The sequence below is a fragment of the Scyliorhinus canicula genome, chromosome 31 (genome assembly GCF_902713615.1).
Source record: "Scyliorhinus canicula chromosome 31, sScyCan1.1, whole genome shotgun sequence".
Taxonomy (NCBI): Eukaryota; Metazoa; Chordata; class Chondrichthyes; order Carcharhiniformes; family Scyliorhinidae; genus Scyliorhinus; species Scyliorhinus canicula.
The window spans coordinates 1,473,913-1,491,412 of NC_052176.1; the positions used below are offsets into that span (position 1 = coordinate 1,473,913).

The 17,500-nt window shown below is 54.0% G+C and overlaps 1 protein-coding gene across 1 annotated transcript in view; it reads right to left on the reverse strand.

The window, feature by feature from the left end:
• Nucleotides 1–4,372: 4,372 nt before the first annotated feature.
• The window catches only part of LOC119958815 (sodium/calcium exchanger 1-like), a 36,789-nt gene continuing 23,661 nt past the window's right edge, over nucleotides 4,373–17,500 (reverse strand). The window contains exons 2-3 of the mRNA XM_038787316.1: nucleotides 17,215–17,490; nucleotides 4,373–6,013 (exon numbers count right to left, since the gene is read on the reverse strand). Of these exons, the coding sequence (XP_038643244.1) occupies nucleotides 5,637–6,013; nucleotides 17,215–17,490 (653 nt within the window). The 3' untranslated portion in view covers nucleotides 4,373–5,636. The remainder of the gene's footprint in view (nucleotides 6,014–17,214; nucleotides 17,491–17,500) is intronic.

Genomic DNA, 17,500 nt, shown 5'->3' on the forward strand with positions numbered 1-17,500 from the left:
AATGTGGTTGCCACGGTGTTTCCAGTTCATTCCTCTCGTTTCCCCGTTCTTTCATTTTGCCGTTATCATGTGTGATGCATGGCAGACTCATGGACATGTGTCTTTCAGTCGAGCAGCAGGTAGAATCAGGACTTCGGTAGTTACATAGTACATAGAACATACAGTGCAGAAGGAGGCCATTCGGCCCATCAAGACACCGACCCATTTAAGCCCTCACTTCCACCCTAACCCGTAACCCAGTAACCCCACCCCACCTAACCTTTTTTTTGTCACTAAGGGCAATTGATCACGGCCAATCCACCTAACCCGCACGTCTTTGGACTGGGGGAGGAAACCGGAGCACCCGGAGGAAACCCACGCGGACACGGGGAGAACATGCAGACTCCGCACAGACAGTGACCCAGCGGGGAATCGAACCTGGGACCCTGGCGCTGTGAAGCAATTGTGCTATCCACTATGCTACCGTAGTTCTGAAACTACGGAGACCTGAATGAATCCACAGAGAAGCGCCGGGCTGAAAAGGTAAGGGTTTGACGAGTAGTAAGGTCTTCCCAACAACCACCTGAAACAAAGACTCTTTTTCCTTTTTACTTAACATTTTTCACCCCTTTCTGTGTTTGTCTGTCATGTGTGTGTTTGTAGAGAGTGGGGGTGGGGGGGGGGGCAAGTTAAAGTGAGGAATTAGGAAGTAGATAACAGTTAACTAGTTGTATTTGCCGCATGTTTCATTATAGTTCTTACAAATAAACAATAATTGTGTGTACATTTACAAACCTGGTAACTGTCATTATTGGGCTGCCCGAAGTGTATTTTTCTAAGAATTCACTTGTTTGTGATTTTGGGGTACGTGGGGCTCGGATTGACTGGGCAGTAGCGTAGCAGACTCAACCCCAAATTCTGTCTGAAAACCTCAACACTGGCTTCGAAGCCACCAAATTACAATCAAGACATTCGAAACCAGGAAGGGGTCTGTATGGGGGCGATGCAGAGAAAGTGTGTCCCAGTTGGCAGGAGGGTGGAGCCGGGAAGGGCTGTGTGTAGTCCATGGAAGTACCGTGGCTTGTGAGATCATCACGCTGCTCGGGGAGGTGTACCCTAACGCGGACACCCGACTGATCTCCAGGGCGGAGGAAACACCTCCAGCCTTTCAAACGCTCTCTTTATACTCGACACGACCTCTTACCATCGCAAAACATCTGCATGCACAATTATCTGACCACACAGGGAAATGTTATTAATTCCTGAACTCCTCGATTAGATTCCAGTCTGTAACTCACTCCCGGGTATCTGTTATTCTGTATATAAACCCACCCAGAACCCCTCGATTAGATTCCAGTCTGTAACTCACTCCCGGGTATCTGTTATTCTGTATATAAACCACCCTGAACCCCTCGATTAGATTCCAGTCTGTAACTCACTCCCGGGTATCTGTTATTCTATATATAAACCACTCTGAACCCCTCGATTAGATTCCATTCTGTAACTCACTCCCGGGTATCTGTTATTCTATATATAAACCACCCCGAACCCCTCGATTAGATTCCAGTCTGTAACTCACTCCCGGGTATCTGTTATTCTATATATAAACCACCCCGAGCCCCTCGATTAGATTCCAGTCTGTAACTCACTCCCGGGTATCTGTTATTCTATATATAAACCCACCCCGAACCCCTCGATTAGATTCCAGTCTGTAACTCAGTCTGGCCCATGGATGGGCTTCGCTAATGACAGCGACGCTGGTGGGCATGTGGTGAAAATATCCCCAAGCGTTGGCGGAACGCACGCACACTGACACAATCGCGCACACACAACTGAGAGACCAGGCCTCGGCCTGTCGTTCCAGGCCATTGGCCCTCCGGTCGAGACCGAGGAGCCTGGTCGTCCAGCATAGAGTCAGCAACACAGTTTCGGGTAATAAGGAATTGTACTGAAATATACAGACACATACAAAAAAGAAAAATCTCCATTTCGGCACAAACAGACGACTAAAGCCTTAATTGGATGAACTACAATAAATTAAAATGGATGCCATGGTTGAGAGGTTTTTGGCCTGCCCCACGCTGTCGTAGGCCCAGGCTTTTCTCTGGAGTGCGACATTTCAAAATGCCCGTTAGTCAATAAATAATTTACAAATTAAAACGGATTCAAACATAACACACAAGTCAAAGTCCAGTTCCTCAGTTTTGTGTTATTCCTCCCGGGTTTTGATTCGGGCCTATGGTTCAGGCCTCACCTACTCACCTCCTGGTGGCCGGATCATGTTGTGGTGGAAATCGGAGCACAATTAACGCATTTGTTACAGAAGAAGGTGAGGTGTGGTCCCTGAGAGAATGTAGGGTGGAATAAATTCTAATCTATAATTCATGAAATATATAGGATCCACTCAGTATTGGTCATACATCATCAGAGCACTTTTCCTAACATCAGTTTGCATTCGAAGAACAGATACTGGGTTGCCCTGTTGATTAAATTCGTGCACACGTGTTCTGATTCAGTTTAGATGCAGCACAGAATTAGATGTGGCGCTCCCTCCACACTGTCCCCATCAAACACTCCCAGGACAGGTACAGCACGGGGTTAGATACAGAGTAAAGCTCCCTCTACACTGTCCCCATCAAACACTCCCAGGACAGGTACCGCACGGGGTTGGATACAGAGTAAAGCTCCCTCTACACTGTCCCCATCAAACACTCCCAGGACAGGTACAGCACGGGGTTAGATACAGAGTAAAGCTCCCTCTACACTGTCCCCATCAAACACTCCCCGGACAGGTACAGCACGGGGTTAGATACAGAGTAAAGCTCCCTCCACACTGTCCCCATCAAACACTCCCAGGACAGGTACAGCACGGGGTTAGATACAGAGTAAAGCTCCCTCTACACTGTCCCCATCAAACACTCCCAGGACAGGCACAGCAGAGGGTTAGATACAGAGTAAAGCTCCCTCCACACTGTCCCCATCAAACACTCCCAGGACAGGCACAGCATAGGGTTAGATACAGAGTAAAGCTCCCTCTACACTGTACCTTGGGGTACATCACAGGGTTCAATAAGTTACATATGTTTAATGGATTGACATGCATAGTAAACAGGCTGATGCCTGGCCACTACTAAGATAAAGGCTAAATCTCGGGCCAATAGCATATATAATGGCAATTCCTTCCCGGCCCTAGTCACCTAAAGCCTCAAATCTAGGCCCAAACTGGCACATCATGATATAACCCCTTCCTTGCCCTGTTAACAAAGCCTCAAACTAGGCCTAATTTAGTCTATTGTATTGCCAACTACTTTCTTGATATTTGAAGCCTGAAATATAGGCCGGACTGGCATATCATGATGGCAACTGATCCTTGTGCAGCTCCAAGCCCCAAATCTATAGGCCCAATCTGGTGTGTTGCCTATGGCGGCTCCTTCCTTGACGTCCAGCCCCAAACCTAGGCCCAAATGGTACGTCATGATGATGGCGTGACTCCTCTAATTAGCTCCTCGACTTGAGGCCTCCACCCTAGGCCCGATCTAATCCTGCTGGTGGCTGGGTGCCTGCCCTCACGAGATCCCTGAACCATGTTAAAGAGATTGAGTGCAGACTGTTAGAAGGTCATGCCAGGCGGCCGAGTAAACAAAGTTAGCCGGGCGTTTTATGAAAGTCAAACATGCAAATTGTCTGGATTGGTGACTCTGGGATCTGTCTCAGGTTAAGAGAGATAGTTTTTCCCCCCTCTCTCTCTCTCTCCGTGCTGTGTCACTTTGCGAGGGGGGTGGGGAGGGTCAGAGAGTCTCCATCATTGCGCCACAGATGTGCAAAGAAGGCAAATGAAAACTACACCTCACCCAAAACAGCGAACGTTACGTGCCGGATGTGTGGGGGGGAGGGGGGTTTTTTTTCTTCAAAAGAAAAAGGGGAAACATTCATTTGGGGGACAGTTTATTCTGGGGAGCAGAGGCATCGTCACGGAAACCCCAAGTCCGAACCGCTCCAGTGGAGGCCGGGGTCAAGTTGGCCGCCTTCTCGCCTGGCCCGGGGGGGGAGTGGAAAGGTCAGCGCCTGATCGACCTTTGCCCCCCCTCCCCCTCCCCCATCTCAAATGGCCAGCCGATCCTTTCGGCCGTTATTGTGCACTTCTTCGGTCCCTCAATGTCTTTATGTATCTGAGCCTGAGGCCTTTTCTGCGGATCTTTTCATGCACCGCCAGGCAACCCCCCCCCCCCCCCCCCCCCCTCCCAAACACACACACACACCCTCCCACAACCCACCACTTTCCGGGAATGGTGATGAGAGAGGGGGGGAAACCAAGGGATGCAGGTGAGAAGAGTTTCACGGCGGGCCCTTTCTCTCCCCCCCCCACCCCCCCCCCCAACCCCTCTCTCCCCCAAGCCCGCCCGAGGCTGGCCGGTGATCCGAACTGGGCCCCCTAAAAATTGTCAGAAGCCTGCGGCCTTTTGTCAAGTGGGGCAAGCTGCTGAGGCAGCGGGCGGCTGCATGTTCCCAATCGTGCTCGAGCTGGACGTCGTGACCGTGGCAGCGGCGAAAGATCACAGAGGGGGGGGGAAAGCGAGACGCACGTCACTAATCGCTAACCGGGCGCGTTCGCCGACCGGGGAGCCTGACCCCCCCATCCCACCATTTTGTAACTTCGTCGTTGCTACCGGTTCGACTCTGAATCGGCGGGAGGGCTTAGTTGGACCGTTGACCTCCCTGACCTGTTGAGGGCAGGATGGGGGAGCGTACCACCTTTTTTTTGGGGAGAGGGGGGGGGGCTGCGGAGCGGGAGATGGGGGAATAGTCTGGATTTAAACTTAGGCCTCAGTAAGGCCTTAAGTGATGAAGAGACTGTGGGAGATCTTGCAGCTTGGTCTGTGAGGGTTGGGAGCAGAGGCCAATTTGTTGCACCAGGGATGGGGAGGTGGAGGCATATCAATCCAGCCTATCACCATGGGTCCTCGACACGCATGCAGCCTATCAGTGATCAACTGATGGGAGGGGGGGGGGGGGGGTGGAGAGCTCTGGGATGTTTTATTTTACATCTTGGGGGGCTTGATGTCCTATCAGATTGCCCCAAACTCAGCCCCTCAGCAACTGACACCTGGCAAATAGCATTAGGCCACATAAGCACCCCTATGATGACCAGTCCTCAGCCCCATACTGACCTCAGGCCACTCAAATGACCAGAACAGCTCGGAGGCCTAAGTGATCAGGCCTCACAGTTCCAAAATGACCAGGCCTCAGGATTCCCCCAAGTGACCAGAACAGCTCAGAGGCCTAAGTGATCAGGCCTCACAGTTCCAAAATGACCAGGCCTCAGGATTCCCCCAAGTGACCAGAACAGCTCAGAGGCCTAAGTGATCAGGCCTCACAGTTCCAAAATGACCAGGCCTCAGGATTCCCCCCAAGTGACCAGAACAGCTCAGAGGCCTAAGCGACCAGGCCTCAGGATTCCCCCAAGTGACCAGAACAGCTCAGAGGCCTAAGCGACCAGGCCTCAGAATAAGTGACCAGGCCTCGGCTCTCCCAAGTGGCCGGGCCTCTAGGCCCAAGTGACGAAGGCCAAAAAAAAAAAAGACCGCGCCTCAGCGTCTCAATCGTGGCCTGGCATCGGAAATCCCTTGTGACCCAGGCCTCAGAGAGACCCCCAGGCCTCAGAACCCCTCTATGTGACAGTAGGCTTCCAGGGAGCAGAGGATGACGTAGGTCAACCAGAGAGTCACAAAGAAGCAGGAGGTGATGATCTTGCCAGCCCGGGTGCCGCCGAGTTCACCCCCGATCTCTGGCCGGCGACGGTACATCAGGACAGCCACAGCGATGAAGGCGAATATGGTGAAGATGGTCACCGAGAAAGCCAGATTGCCCGGGTTGACCTGGAACTTCTTGCCCTTGCTGGCCCAGTAGACAGCAGCGATGGACCAAGCCAATCCGATGCCCAGGAACACGTTGACAGCGTTGCTCCCCGTGACGTTACCAACAGAGGCATCTGCGTATTGGTCCTGGATGGCGGCCACCTTGCTGGCGAACGTGTCTGCGCAGAGAAACGGAGAGAGAGAGAGAGAGAGGGCATCAGACAACATGGAGAAAGACCTCTTCACCCGCAGACAACGGAAATTTGATCGAGGCGTTTTGAATCTTTATCTCGAGGAATAGTGGAAAAGGAGACATTTTCAGGGCTCTGGGGGAAAGAGCGGGGAGGGTGAGGGGGAGTCTTTGAGGTCCGCAGCACAGGAAAGGCCCATCGAGTCTGTGCCAGTCACAAACAACCATCTAACTATTCCAATCCCATTTCCCAGCACTTGGCCCATGGCCTTGTCTACCCTGGGATCGCGTGCGCACATCTAAATACGTCTTTAATGTTCTAACGGCCTCTGCCTCCACCACCCTTTCAGCGTTCCAGACTCCCCCCCCCCCCCCCCCCCCCCCCCCCCCCCCCCTCTGGGTGAGAAGGTCTTTCCTCCCATCCCCTCGAACCCTCCTGCCCCCTCGCCTTAAATCTCTGCCCCCTGGTCATTGATTCTCCGCCAAGGGGCAAAGTTTCTTCCTGTCTACTCTATCTGTGTCCCTCATCATTTTATACACCTCAATCCTGTCCCCCCTCCCTCCGTCTCCTCTGCTCCAAGGAAAACAATCCCAGTCTGTCCAATCCCTCTTCATAGCTAACAGCCTCCAGCCCGGGCAACATCCTGGTAAATCCCCTCTGCCCCCTTCCCAATGCTATCACATCCCGACTATAATGTGGATTCCAGAACAGCCCATAATACTCTCGCTGTGACCTAACCAACATTCTATACAGTCCCAGTTTCACCTCCCTGCTCTGAAACTCTATACCTCGGCTAACGTGCAGGAAGCATTTGTAAGGGTTTGAAAGCTGGGAATAGACAAAGCTTATGAGGAATTTAAGGCGGTCCTTACACTACAGGAAGGAACTTAAGCAAGGAGTCAGGAGGGCTAAAAGGTGTTCCCAAAAGTCATTGGCCAGCAGGATTAAGGAAAATCCCAAGGCTTTTTATACATATATAAAGAGCAAGAGGGTAGCCAGGGAGAGGGTTAGCCCACTCGAGGAACAGGGCAGGGAATCTACATGCCGAGCCAAAGGAAATGGGCGAGGTATTAAATGAGTACTTTGCGTCAGTATTCACCCAAGAGAAGGACTTGGCGGATGATTTTTTTTTTTTTTTTAATTTTAGAGTACCCAATTAATTTTTTCCAATTAAGGGGCAATTTAGCGTGGCCAATCCACCCACCCTGCACATCTTTGGGTTGTGGGGGCGAAACCCACGCAGACACGGGGAGAATGTGCAAACTCCACACGGACAGTGACCCGGAGCCGGGATCGAACCTGGGACCTCGGCGCTGTGAGGCAACAGGGCTAACCCACTGCGCCACCGTGCTGCCCCTTGGCGGATGATGAGTCTGGGGAAGCATGTGTGCTAAGCCTGGGTCGCATTGAGATCAAAAAGGAGGAGGTGTTGGGTGTTTTGAAAAATATTGCGGTAGACAAGTCCCCAGGGCCAGATGGGATCTAGAACATAGAACAGTACAGGCCCTTCGGCCCTCGATGCTGTGCCGAGCAATGATCACCCTACTCAAACCCACGTATCCACCCTATACCCGTAACCCAACAACCCCCCCTTAACCTTACTTTTTAGGACACTACGGGCAATTTATCATGGCCAATCCACCTAACCCGCACATCTTTGGACTGTGGGAGGAAACCGGAGCACCCGGAGGAAACCCACGCACACACGGGGAGGACGTGCAGACTCCACACAGACAGTGACCCAAGCCGGGAATCGAACCTGGGACCCTGGAGCTGTGAAGCATTTATGCTAACCACCATGCTACCCTGCTGCCCCAAGAATACCGCATGGGAGGGAATTGCTGACAGACAGAAATCTTTGGATCCTCATTGGCTACAGGGGAGGTCCCAGAGGACCTGAGAATAGCTAATGTTGTTCCTTAAGAAGGGATAATTCAGGAAGTTACAGGTGGTGAGCTTTACGTCAGCGGGAGGGAAATTATTGGAAAGGATTCTTCGAGACTACAAGTGGGCGTATTAGCGAGAGGCTGCATGGTTCTGTGAAGGGAGGTCGTGTCTCACTAACTTGATCAAAGAACAAAGAAAAGTACAGCACAGGAACAGGCCCTTCGGCCCTCCAAGCCCGTGCCGACCATGCTGCCCGTCTAAACTAAAAGCTTCCGCACTCCCGGGGTCCGTATCCCTCTATTCCCATCCTAGTCATGGATTTGTCAAGATGCCCCTTAAATGGAGTTTAGGTGGCGTGGACGCGGAGTTTTGATGCACACCCCCCCCTGACTACCATCGGCCTTTGGGGCCGTCCGACGAGCCAGCGGGGGAGGTTTAAAAGCCGGTGAAGACCCCCGCGCGGGTGTCTGAGGTTCTGGGCCCAGCGCGGGTGTCTGAGGTTCTGGGCCCAGCGCGGGTGTCTGAGGTTCTGGGCCCAGCGCGGGTGTCTGAGGTTCTGGGCCCAGCGCGGGTGTCTGAGGTTCTGGGCCCAGCGCGGGTGTCTGAGGTTCTGGGCCCAGCGTGGCCTCGGGGCCAGAGGAGGCCGAGGAGGCCGAGGAGGTAGGCCCGAGGCCGAGGAGGTAGGCCCGAGGCCGAGGAGGTAGGCCCGAGGCCGAGGAGGTAGGCCCGAGGCCGAGGAGGTAGGCCCGAGGCCCGAGGCCGAGGAGGTAGGCCCGAGGCCGAGGAGGTAGGCCCGAGGCCCGAGGCCGAGGAGGTAGGCCCGAGGCCGAGGAGGTAGGCCCGAGGCCGAGGAGGTAGGCCCGAGGCCGAGGAGGTAGGCCCGAGGCCGAGGAGGTAGGCCCGAGGCCGAGGAGGTAGGCCCGAGGCCGAGGAGGTAGGCCCGAGGCCGAGGAGGTAGGCCCGAGGCCCGAGGCCGAGGAGGTAGGCCCGAGGCCGAGGAGGTAGGCCCGAGGCCGAGGAGGTAGGCCCGAGGCCGAGGAGGTAGGCCCGAGGCCCGAGGAGGTAGGCCCGAGGCCCGAGGAGGTAGGCCCGAGGCCGAGGAGGTAGGCCCGAGGCCGAGGAGGTAGGCCCGAGGCCGAGGAGGTAGGCCCGAGGCCGAGGAGGTAGGCCCGAGGCCCGAGGCCGAGGAGGTAGGCCCGAGGCCAGGACACCAAGTAGGTGCGGTGTCCCACAACGGATGGCTCCCACCTCGGAGGAGGAATGAAGGCTGGGACCTGGTCCCGGGGGGAGCTCGGGATGAGTACAGAGGGGAAAGGAAGACAGCTGGAAGATTCAAAGAAGTTTGGTGAAGTTTTTTTTCCCCCTCCCCTTTGTCTTTTAAAAAAAAAGAATAATTGAGATTGATGAAGGGCAGAAGGGTGGAGGGAGAGAGAGGAGGAGAGAAAGAAAGTGAAAAACAATAAGCCGCTAAAGGATGCGAAAAAGCTGCATCGAAGACGGGAGGCAACGCGGGGGTCGCCGCCGAAGGAGAAGACGAATAAAAGTGGTGACAGGATGGCGGAGGCTGAACTGCAAAGCGGGGCTGCACTATTCTCGATGGAGAAGATGACTGAGGAGATGGTGGGGGAGCTGGAAAAACAGTTTGCGAGGCACATGGAGGCTTGGAGTAAGGAGACAGCGGCCGCATCGAAGTTACTGGTGGAGGAGGCAATCGCCCCGATAATCACCCCATTGAAGGTGGCGGTGGCAAAGGCATTTGGCCGAGGTGAGAGAGCAGGGCGAGGAGATGAAAGAAGTGGAGGAAGCCGCGTCAGGACACAGCGACCAGGTCACCTCGATGGGAGATGAGTTGCGGAAGGTTGTGGAGATTAATAGTCTCCGAGCAAAGCTGGAAGACTTGGAGAACCGCTCAAGGCGGCATCATTTGAGAATTGTGGGCTTGCCCGAAGGGACAGAGGGCCCAAGGCCAACACAATACTTTGCTAAGAAGTTGGCGGAGCTGATGGGGGAGGGTGACAGCCCCTCCCAGTACGAGCTGGACCGAGCCCATCGGTCATTAAGGCCAAAGTGAACGAGCCACCAAGGGCAGTAATTATCTGCTTCCATAAGTTTTGCGTGAAAGAGAAGGTGTTAAACGAGGCGAAGCAGAAGCGGGAGGTACTATGGGATGGTACTGCGGTTCGGGGTGAGCTGGCAAGGTGGATACAGAACTGGCTCGGTCACAGAAGGCAGAGGGTAGCAATGGAAGGGTGCTTTTCTGATTGGAGGGCTGTGACCAGTGGTGTTCTACAGGGATCAGTGCTGGGACCTTTGCTGTTCGTAGTATATCTAAATGATTTGGAGGAAAATGTAACTGGTCTGATTAGTAAGTTTGCAGACGACACAAAGGTTGGTGGAATTGCGGATAGCGATGAGGACTGTCAGAGGATACAGCAGGATTTAGATCATTTGGAGACTTGGGCGGAGAGATGGCAGATGGAGTTTAATCCGGACAAATGTGAGGTAATGCATTTTGGAAGGTCTAATGCAGATAGGGAATATACAGTGAATGGTAGAACCCTCAAAGAGTATTGACAGTCAGAGAGATCTGGGTGTACAGGTCCACAGGTCACTGAAAGGGGCAACACAGGTGGAGAAGGTAGTCAAGAAGGCATACGGCATGCTTGCCTTCATTGGCCGGGGCATTGAATATAAGAATTGGTAAGTCATGTTGCAGCTGTATAGAACCTTAGTTAGGCCACACTTGGAGTATAGTGTTCAATTCTGGTCGCCACACTACCAGAAGGATGTGGAGGCTTTAGAGAGGGTGCAGAAGAGATTTACCAGGATGTTGCCTGGTATGGAGGGCATTAGCTATGAGGAGCGGTTGAATAAACTCGGTTTGTTCTCACTGGAACGACGGAGGTTGAGGGGCGACCTGATAGAGGTCTACAAAATTATGAGGGGCATAGACAGAGTGGATAGTCAGAGGCTTTTCCCCAGGGTAGAGGGGTCAATTACTAGGGGGCATAGGTTTAAGGTGCGAGGGGCAAGGTTTAGAGGAGATGTACGAGGCAAGTTTTTTACACACAGGGTAGTGGGTGCCTGGAACTCGCTGCCGGAGGAGGTGGTGGAAGCAGGGACGATAGTGACATTTAAGGGGCAGCTTGACAAATACATGAATAGGATGGGAATAGAGGGGTACGGACCCCGGAAGTGTAGAAGGTTTTAATTTAGACGGGCAGCATGGTCGGCACAGGCTTGGAGGGCCGAAGGGCCTGTTCCTGTGCTGTACTTTGTTCTTTGCAATAAAAGGCAAGTTTACCATCTGCCTTCTTACCCACTGTATCCGCTTGCCCTGCTACCTTAAGGGACGGGTGTACATGCACAGCAAGATCCCTCTGATCCTCGGTGCTTCCCAGGGTCCTGCCGTTTATCCTGTATTCCCTTTGGCTTGTTTGTCCTGCCCAAGTGCATCACTTCATATTTATCCGGATTGAACTGCATTTGCCACTGATCAGCCCATCTGACCAGACCGTCTGTAACCTCCTGTAATTGGAGGCTTCCCTCCTCACTATTTACCACCCCATCAATTTTCATATCATCATTTGGATAAATCTCTCCAAAAACCAGCAGAGAAACGATGGGCTGAATGGCCTCCTCCTGAGGGACGGAAGTGAAATTCCTCTGCACAGAGAATTGTGGGTGTCAATGAAGAGGGGTACTGGTTCAATAGCCGGAGAATGGATTGCACTGTGTTGGAATCGAGGGAAACGGCAGATATCTCTGGACATCCCAAAGCACCAGCACCTGGGACCAGGGTATGTTTGCTCCCCAGACAGGATCCGGACTTGGGACGGTGTACGGACACCCCTGAGCTCGGAATTTCCTTCAACCTCTCGGAGATTTCCACTCCGAGCAGTGTTCCAGGAATCCCTATCGCGGAGGGGGTTCAGTACTGAGGGAGCGCCGTACTGTCAGAGGGTCAGTACTGAGGGAGTGCCGCACTGTCAGAGGGTCAGTACTGAGGGAGTGCTGCACTGTCAGAGGGTCAGTACTGAGGGGGTGCCGCACTGTCAGAGGGTCAGTACTGAGGGAGGGCCGCACTGTCAGAGGGTCAGTACTGAGGGAGTGCCGCACTGTCAGAGGGTCAGTACTGAGGGAGCCCCGCACTGTCAGAGGGTCAGTACTGAGGGAGCGCCGCACTGGCGCACTGGAGTTCAGTTACGAGTGGCGTACCACAAGGATCTGTTCTGGGGCCGTTGCTGTGGTGGGAAGTTGTGTGTGGAGGCTGAGGAGATAAGCGAGATACTAAATGAATACTTTTCGTCAGTATTCACTCAAGAAAAAGATAATATTGTGGAGGAGAATGCTGAGACCCAGGCTATTAGAATAGATGGCATTGAGGTGCGTAGGGAAGAAGTGTTGGCAATTCTGGACAAGGTGAAAATAGATAAGTCCCCGGGGCCGGATGGGATTTATCCTAGGATTCTCTGGGAAGCCAGGGAAGAGATTGCTGAGCCTTTGGCTTTGATTTTTAGGTCATCATTGGCTACAGGAATAGTGCCAGAGGACTGGAGGATAGCAAATGTGGTCCCTTTGTTCAAGAAGGGGAGTAGAGATAACCCCGGTAACTATAGGCCGGTGAGCCTAACGTCTGTGGTGGGTAAAGTCTTGGAGAGGATTATAAAAGATACGATTTATAATCATCTAGATAGGAATAATATGATTAGGGACAGTCAGCATGGTTTTGTGAAGGGTAGGTCATGCCTCACAAACCTTATCGAGTTCTTTGAGAAGGTGACTGAACAGGTAGACGAGGGTAGAGCAGTTGATGTGGTGTATATGGATTTCAGTAAAGCGTTTGATAAGGTTCCCCACGGTCGTCTATTGCAGAAAATACGGAGGCTGGGGATTGAGGGTGATTTAGAGATGTGGATCAGAAATTGGCTAGTTGAAAGAAGACAGAGAGTGGTAGTTGATGGGAAATGTTCAGAATGGAGTTCAGTTACGAGTGGCGTACCACAAGGATCTGTTCTGGGGCCGTTGCTGTTTGTCATTTTTATAAATGACCTAGAGGAGGGCGCAGAAGGATGGGTGAGTAAATTTGCAGACGACACTAAAGTCGGTGGAGTTGTAGACAGTGCGGAAGGATGTTGCAGGTTACAGAGGGACATAGATAGGCTGCAGAGCTGGGCTGAGAGGTGGCAAATGGAGTTTAATGTGGAGAAGTGTGAGGTGATTCACTTTGGAAAGAATAACAGAAATGCGGAATATTTGGCTAATGGTAAAATTCTTGGTAGTGTGGATGAGCAGAGGGATCTCGGTGTCCATGTACATAGATCCCTGAAAGTTGCCACCCAGGTTGATAGGGTTGTGAAGAAGGCGTATGGTGTGTTGGCCTTTATTGGTAGAGGGATTGAGTTCCGGAGCCATGAGGTCATGTTGCAGTTGTACAAAACTCTAGTACGGCCGCATTTGGAGTATTGCGTACAGTTCTGGTCGCCTCATTATAGGAAGGACGTGGAAGCTTTGGAACGGGTGCAGAGGAGATTTACCAGGATGTTGCCAGGTATGGAGGGAAAATCTTATGAGGAAAGGCTGATGGACTTGAGGTTGTTTTCGTTAGAGAGAAGAAGGTTAAGAGGTGACTTAATAGAGGCATACAAAATGATCAGAGGGTTAGATAGGGTGGACAGCGAGAGCCTTCTCCCGCGGATGGAGGTGGCTAGCACGAGGGGACATAGCCTTAAATTGAGGGGTAATAGGTATAGGACAGACGTCAGAGGTGGGTTTTTTACGCAAAGAGTGGTGAGGCCGTGGAATGCCCTACCTGCAACAGTAGTGAACATGCCAACATTGAGGGCATTTAAAAATTTATTGGATAAGCATATGGATGATAAGGGCATAGTGTAGGTTAGATGGCCTTTAGATTTTTTCCATGTCGGTGCAACATCGAGGGCCGAAGGGCCTGTACTGCGCTGTATCGTTCTATGTTCTATGTCAGTACTGAGGGAGCCGCACTGTCAGAGGGTCAGTACTGAGGGAGTGCTGCACTGTCAGAGGGTCAGTACTGAGGGAGCGCCGCACTGTCAGAGGGTCAGTACTGAGGGAGTGCCGCACTGTCAGAGGGTCAGTACTGAGGGAGCCGCACTGTCAGAGGGTCAGTACTGAGGGAGTGCTGCACTGTCAGAGGGTCAGTACTGAGGGAGTGCCGCACTGTCAGAGGGTCAGTACTGAGGGAGTGCCGCACTGTCAGAGGGCCAGTACTGAGGGAGAGCCGCACTGTCAGAGGGTCAGTACTGAGGGAGTGCCGCACTGTCAGAGGGTCAGTACTGAGGGAGTGCTGCACTGTCAGAGGGTCAGTACTGAGGGAGTGCTGCACTGTCAGAGGGTCAGTACTGAGGGGGTGCTGCACTGTCAGAGGGTCAGTACTGAGGGAGCGCCGCACTGTCAGAGGGTCAGTACTGAGGGAGTGCTGCACTGTCAGAGGGTCAGTACTGAGGGAGTGCCGCACTGTCAGAGGGTCAGTACTGAGGGAGTGCCGCACTGTCAGAGGGTCAGTACTGAGGGAGTGCCGCACTGTCAGAGGGTCAGTACTGAGGGAATGCCGCACTGTCAGAGGGTCAGTACTGAGGGAGTGCTGCACTGTCAGAGGGTCAGTACTGAGGGAGCGCTGCACTGTCAGAGGGTCAGTACTGAGGGAGTGCCGCACTGTCAGAGGGTCAGTACTGAGGGAGTGCCGCACTGTCAGAGGGTCAGTACTGAGGGAGTGCTGCACTGTCAGAGGGTCAGTACTGAGGGAGTGCCGCACTGTCAGAGGGTCAGTACTGAGGGAGGGCCGCACTGTCAGAGGGTCAGTACTGAGGGAGTGCCGCACTGTTAGAGGGTCAGTACTGAGGGAGTGCCGCACTGTCAGAGGGTCAGTACTGAGGGAGTGCCGCACTGTCAGAGGGTCAGTACTGAGGGAGTGCCGCACTGTCAGAGGTCAGTACTGAGGGAGTGCCGCACTTTCAGAGGGTCAGTACTGAGGGAATGCCGCACTGTCAGAGGGTCAGTACTGAGGGAGTGCCGCACTGTCAGAGGGTCAGTACTGAGGGAGTGCCGCACTGTCAGAGGGTCAGTACTGAGGGAGTGCCGCACTGTCAGAGGGTCAGTACTGAGGGAGTGCCGCACTGTCAGAGGGTCAGTACTGAGGGAGTGCCGCACTGTCAGAGGGTCAGTACTGAGGGCGTGCTGCACTGTCAGAGGGTCAGTACTGAGGGAGTGCCGCACTGTCAGAGGGTCAGTACTGAGGGAGTGCCGCACTGTCAGAGGGTCAGTACTGAGGGAGCGCCGCACTGTCAGAGGGTCAGTACTGAGGGAGTGCCGCACTGTCAGAGGGTCAGTACTGAGGGAGTGCCGCACTGTCAGAGGGTCAGTACTGAGGGAGCACTGCACTGTCAGAGGGTCAGTACTGAGGGAGCACTGCACTGTCAGAGGGTCAGTACTGAGGGAGTGCCGCACTGTCAGAGGGTCAGTACTGAGGGAGTGCCGCACTGTCAGAGGGTCAGTACTGAGGGAGTGCTGCACTGTCAGAGGGTCAGTACTGAGGGAGTGCTGCACTGTCAGAGGGTCAGTACTGAGGGAGTGCCGCACTGTCAGAGGGTCAGTACTGAGGGAGTGCCGCACTGTCAGAGGGTCAGTACTGAGGGAGTGCCGCACTGTCAGAGGGTCAGTACTGAGGGAGTGCCGCACTGTCAGAGGGTCAGTACTGAGGGAGTGCCGCACTGTCAGAGGGTCAGTACTGAGGGAGTGCCACACTGTCAGAGGGTCAGTACTGAGGGAGTGCCGCACTGTCAGAGGGTCAGTACTGAGGGAGTGCCGCACTGTCAGAGGGTCAGTACTGAGGGAGTGCCGCACTGTCAGAGGGTCAGTACTGAGGGAGTGCCGCACTGTCAGAGGGTCAGTACTGAGGGAGTGCCGCACTGTCAGAGGGTCAGTACTGAGGGAGTGCCGCACTGTCAGAGGGTCAGTACTGAGGGAGTGCCGCACTGTCAGAGGGTCAGTACTGAGGGAGTGCCGCACTGTCAGAGGGTCAGTACTGAGGGAGCCGCACTGTCAGAGGGTCAGTACTGAGGGAGTGCTGCACTGTCAGAGGGTCAGTACTGAGGGAGTGCCGCACTGTCAGAGGGTCAGTACTGAGGGAGTGCCGCACTGTCAGAGGGTCAGTACTGAGGGAGTGCCGCACTGTCAGAGGGTCAGTACTGAGGGAGTGCCGCACTGTCAGAGGGTCAGTACTGAGGGAGTGCTGCACTGTCAGAGGGTCAGTACTGAGGGAGCGCTGCACTGTCAGAGGGTCAGTACTGAGGGAGCCGCACTGTCAGAGGGTCAGTACTGAGGGAGTGCCGCACTGTCAGAGGGTCAGTACTGAGGGAGCGCTGCACTGTCAGAGGGTCAGTACTGAGGGAGCGCTGCACTGTCAGAGGGTCAGTACTGAGGGAGTGCCGCACTGTCAGAGGGTCAGTACTGAGGGAGTGCCGCACTGTCAGAGGGTCAGTACTGAGGGAGTGCCGCACTGTCAGAGGGTCAGTACTGAGGGAGTGCCGCACTGTCAGAGGGTCAGTACTGAGGGAGCGCTGCACTGTCAGAGGGTCAGTACTGAGGGAGTGCCGCACTGTCAGAGGGTCAGTACTGAGGGAGTGCCGCACTGTCAGAGGGTCAGTACTGAGGGAGTGCCGCACTGTCAGAGGGTCAGTACTGAGGGAGTGCCGCACTGTCAGAGGGTCAGTACTGAGGGAGTGCCGCACTGTCAGAGGGTCAGTACTGAGGGAGTGCCGCACTGTCAGAGGGTCAGTACTGAGGGAGTGCCACACTGTCAGAGGGTCAGTACTGAGGGAGTGCCGCACTGTCAGAGGGTCAGTACTGAGGGAGTGCCGCACTGTCAGAGGGTCAGTACTGAGGGAGCGCCGCACTGTCAGAGGGTCAGTACTGAGGGAGTGCCACACTGTCAGAGGGTCAGTACTGAGGGAGTGCCGCACTGTCAGAGGGTCAGTACTGAGGGAGTGCCACACTGTCAGAGGGTCAGTACTGAGGGAGTGCCGCACTGTCAGAGGGTCAGTACTGAGGGAGTGTCGCACTGTCAGAGGGTCAGTACTGAGGGAGTGCCGCACTGTCAGAGGGTCAGTACTGAGGGAGTGCCGCACTGTCAGAGGGTCAGTACTGAGGGAGCGCCGCACTGTCGGGGATTGGTGAGTATCCCGGTATGGAGCACACTATCGGTGGTGAATCCTGCTTGGTGGAACCTGTTGGTGTGAGGGAGGGTTGGTCTGTGTGTCCCTCACCTGGAACAGACGTCCCCAGAGCCACAAACACAATGGCAGTAACGGAATTCCTGAGGCCCACGGTGCAGCCAAACTGCGTCGCGAGGTCGCCGGTTACGGCGGTTAATAATCCAATCAAAATGATGGACACGGCAAAACAGGCCCAACCATTCCAGTACTCAGTCGGCGGGACAAAGGCGAACAGAACCTTCCAGAAGACTGTCAGGAAGTGCATGATGTAGTCGAAGCAGGAGGGCAGACGTTCCTCATTTGCACCATCATCATCATCGTCTTCAGCTGGGGGGAA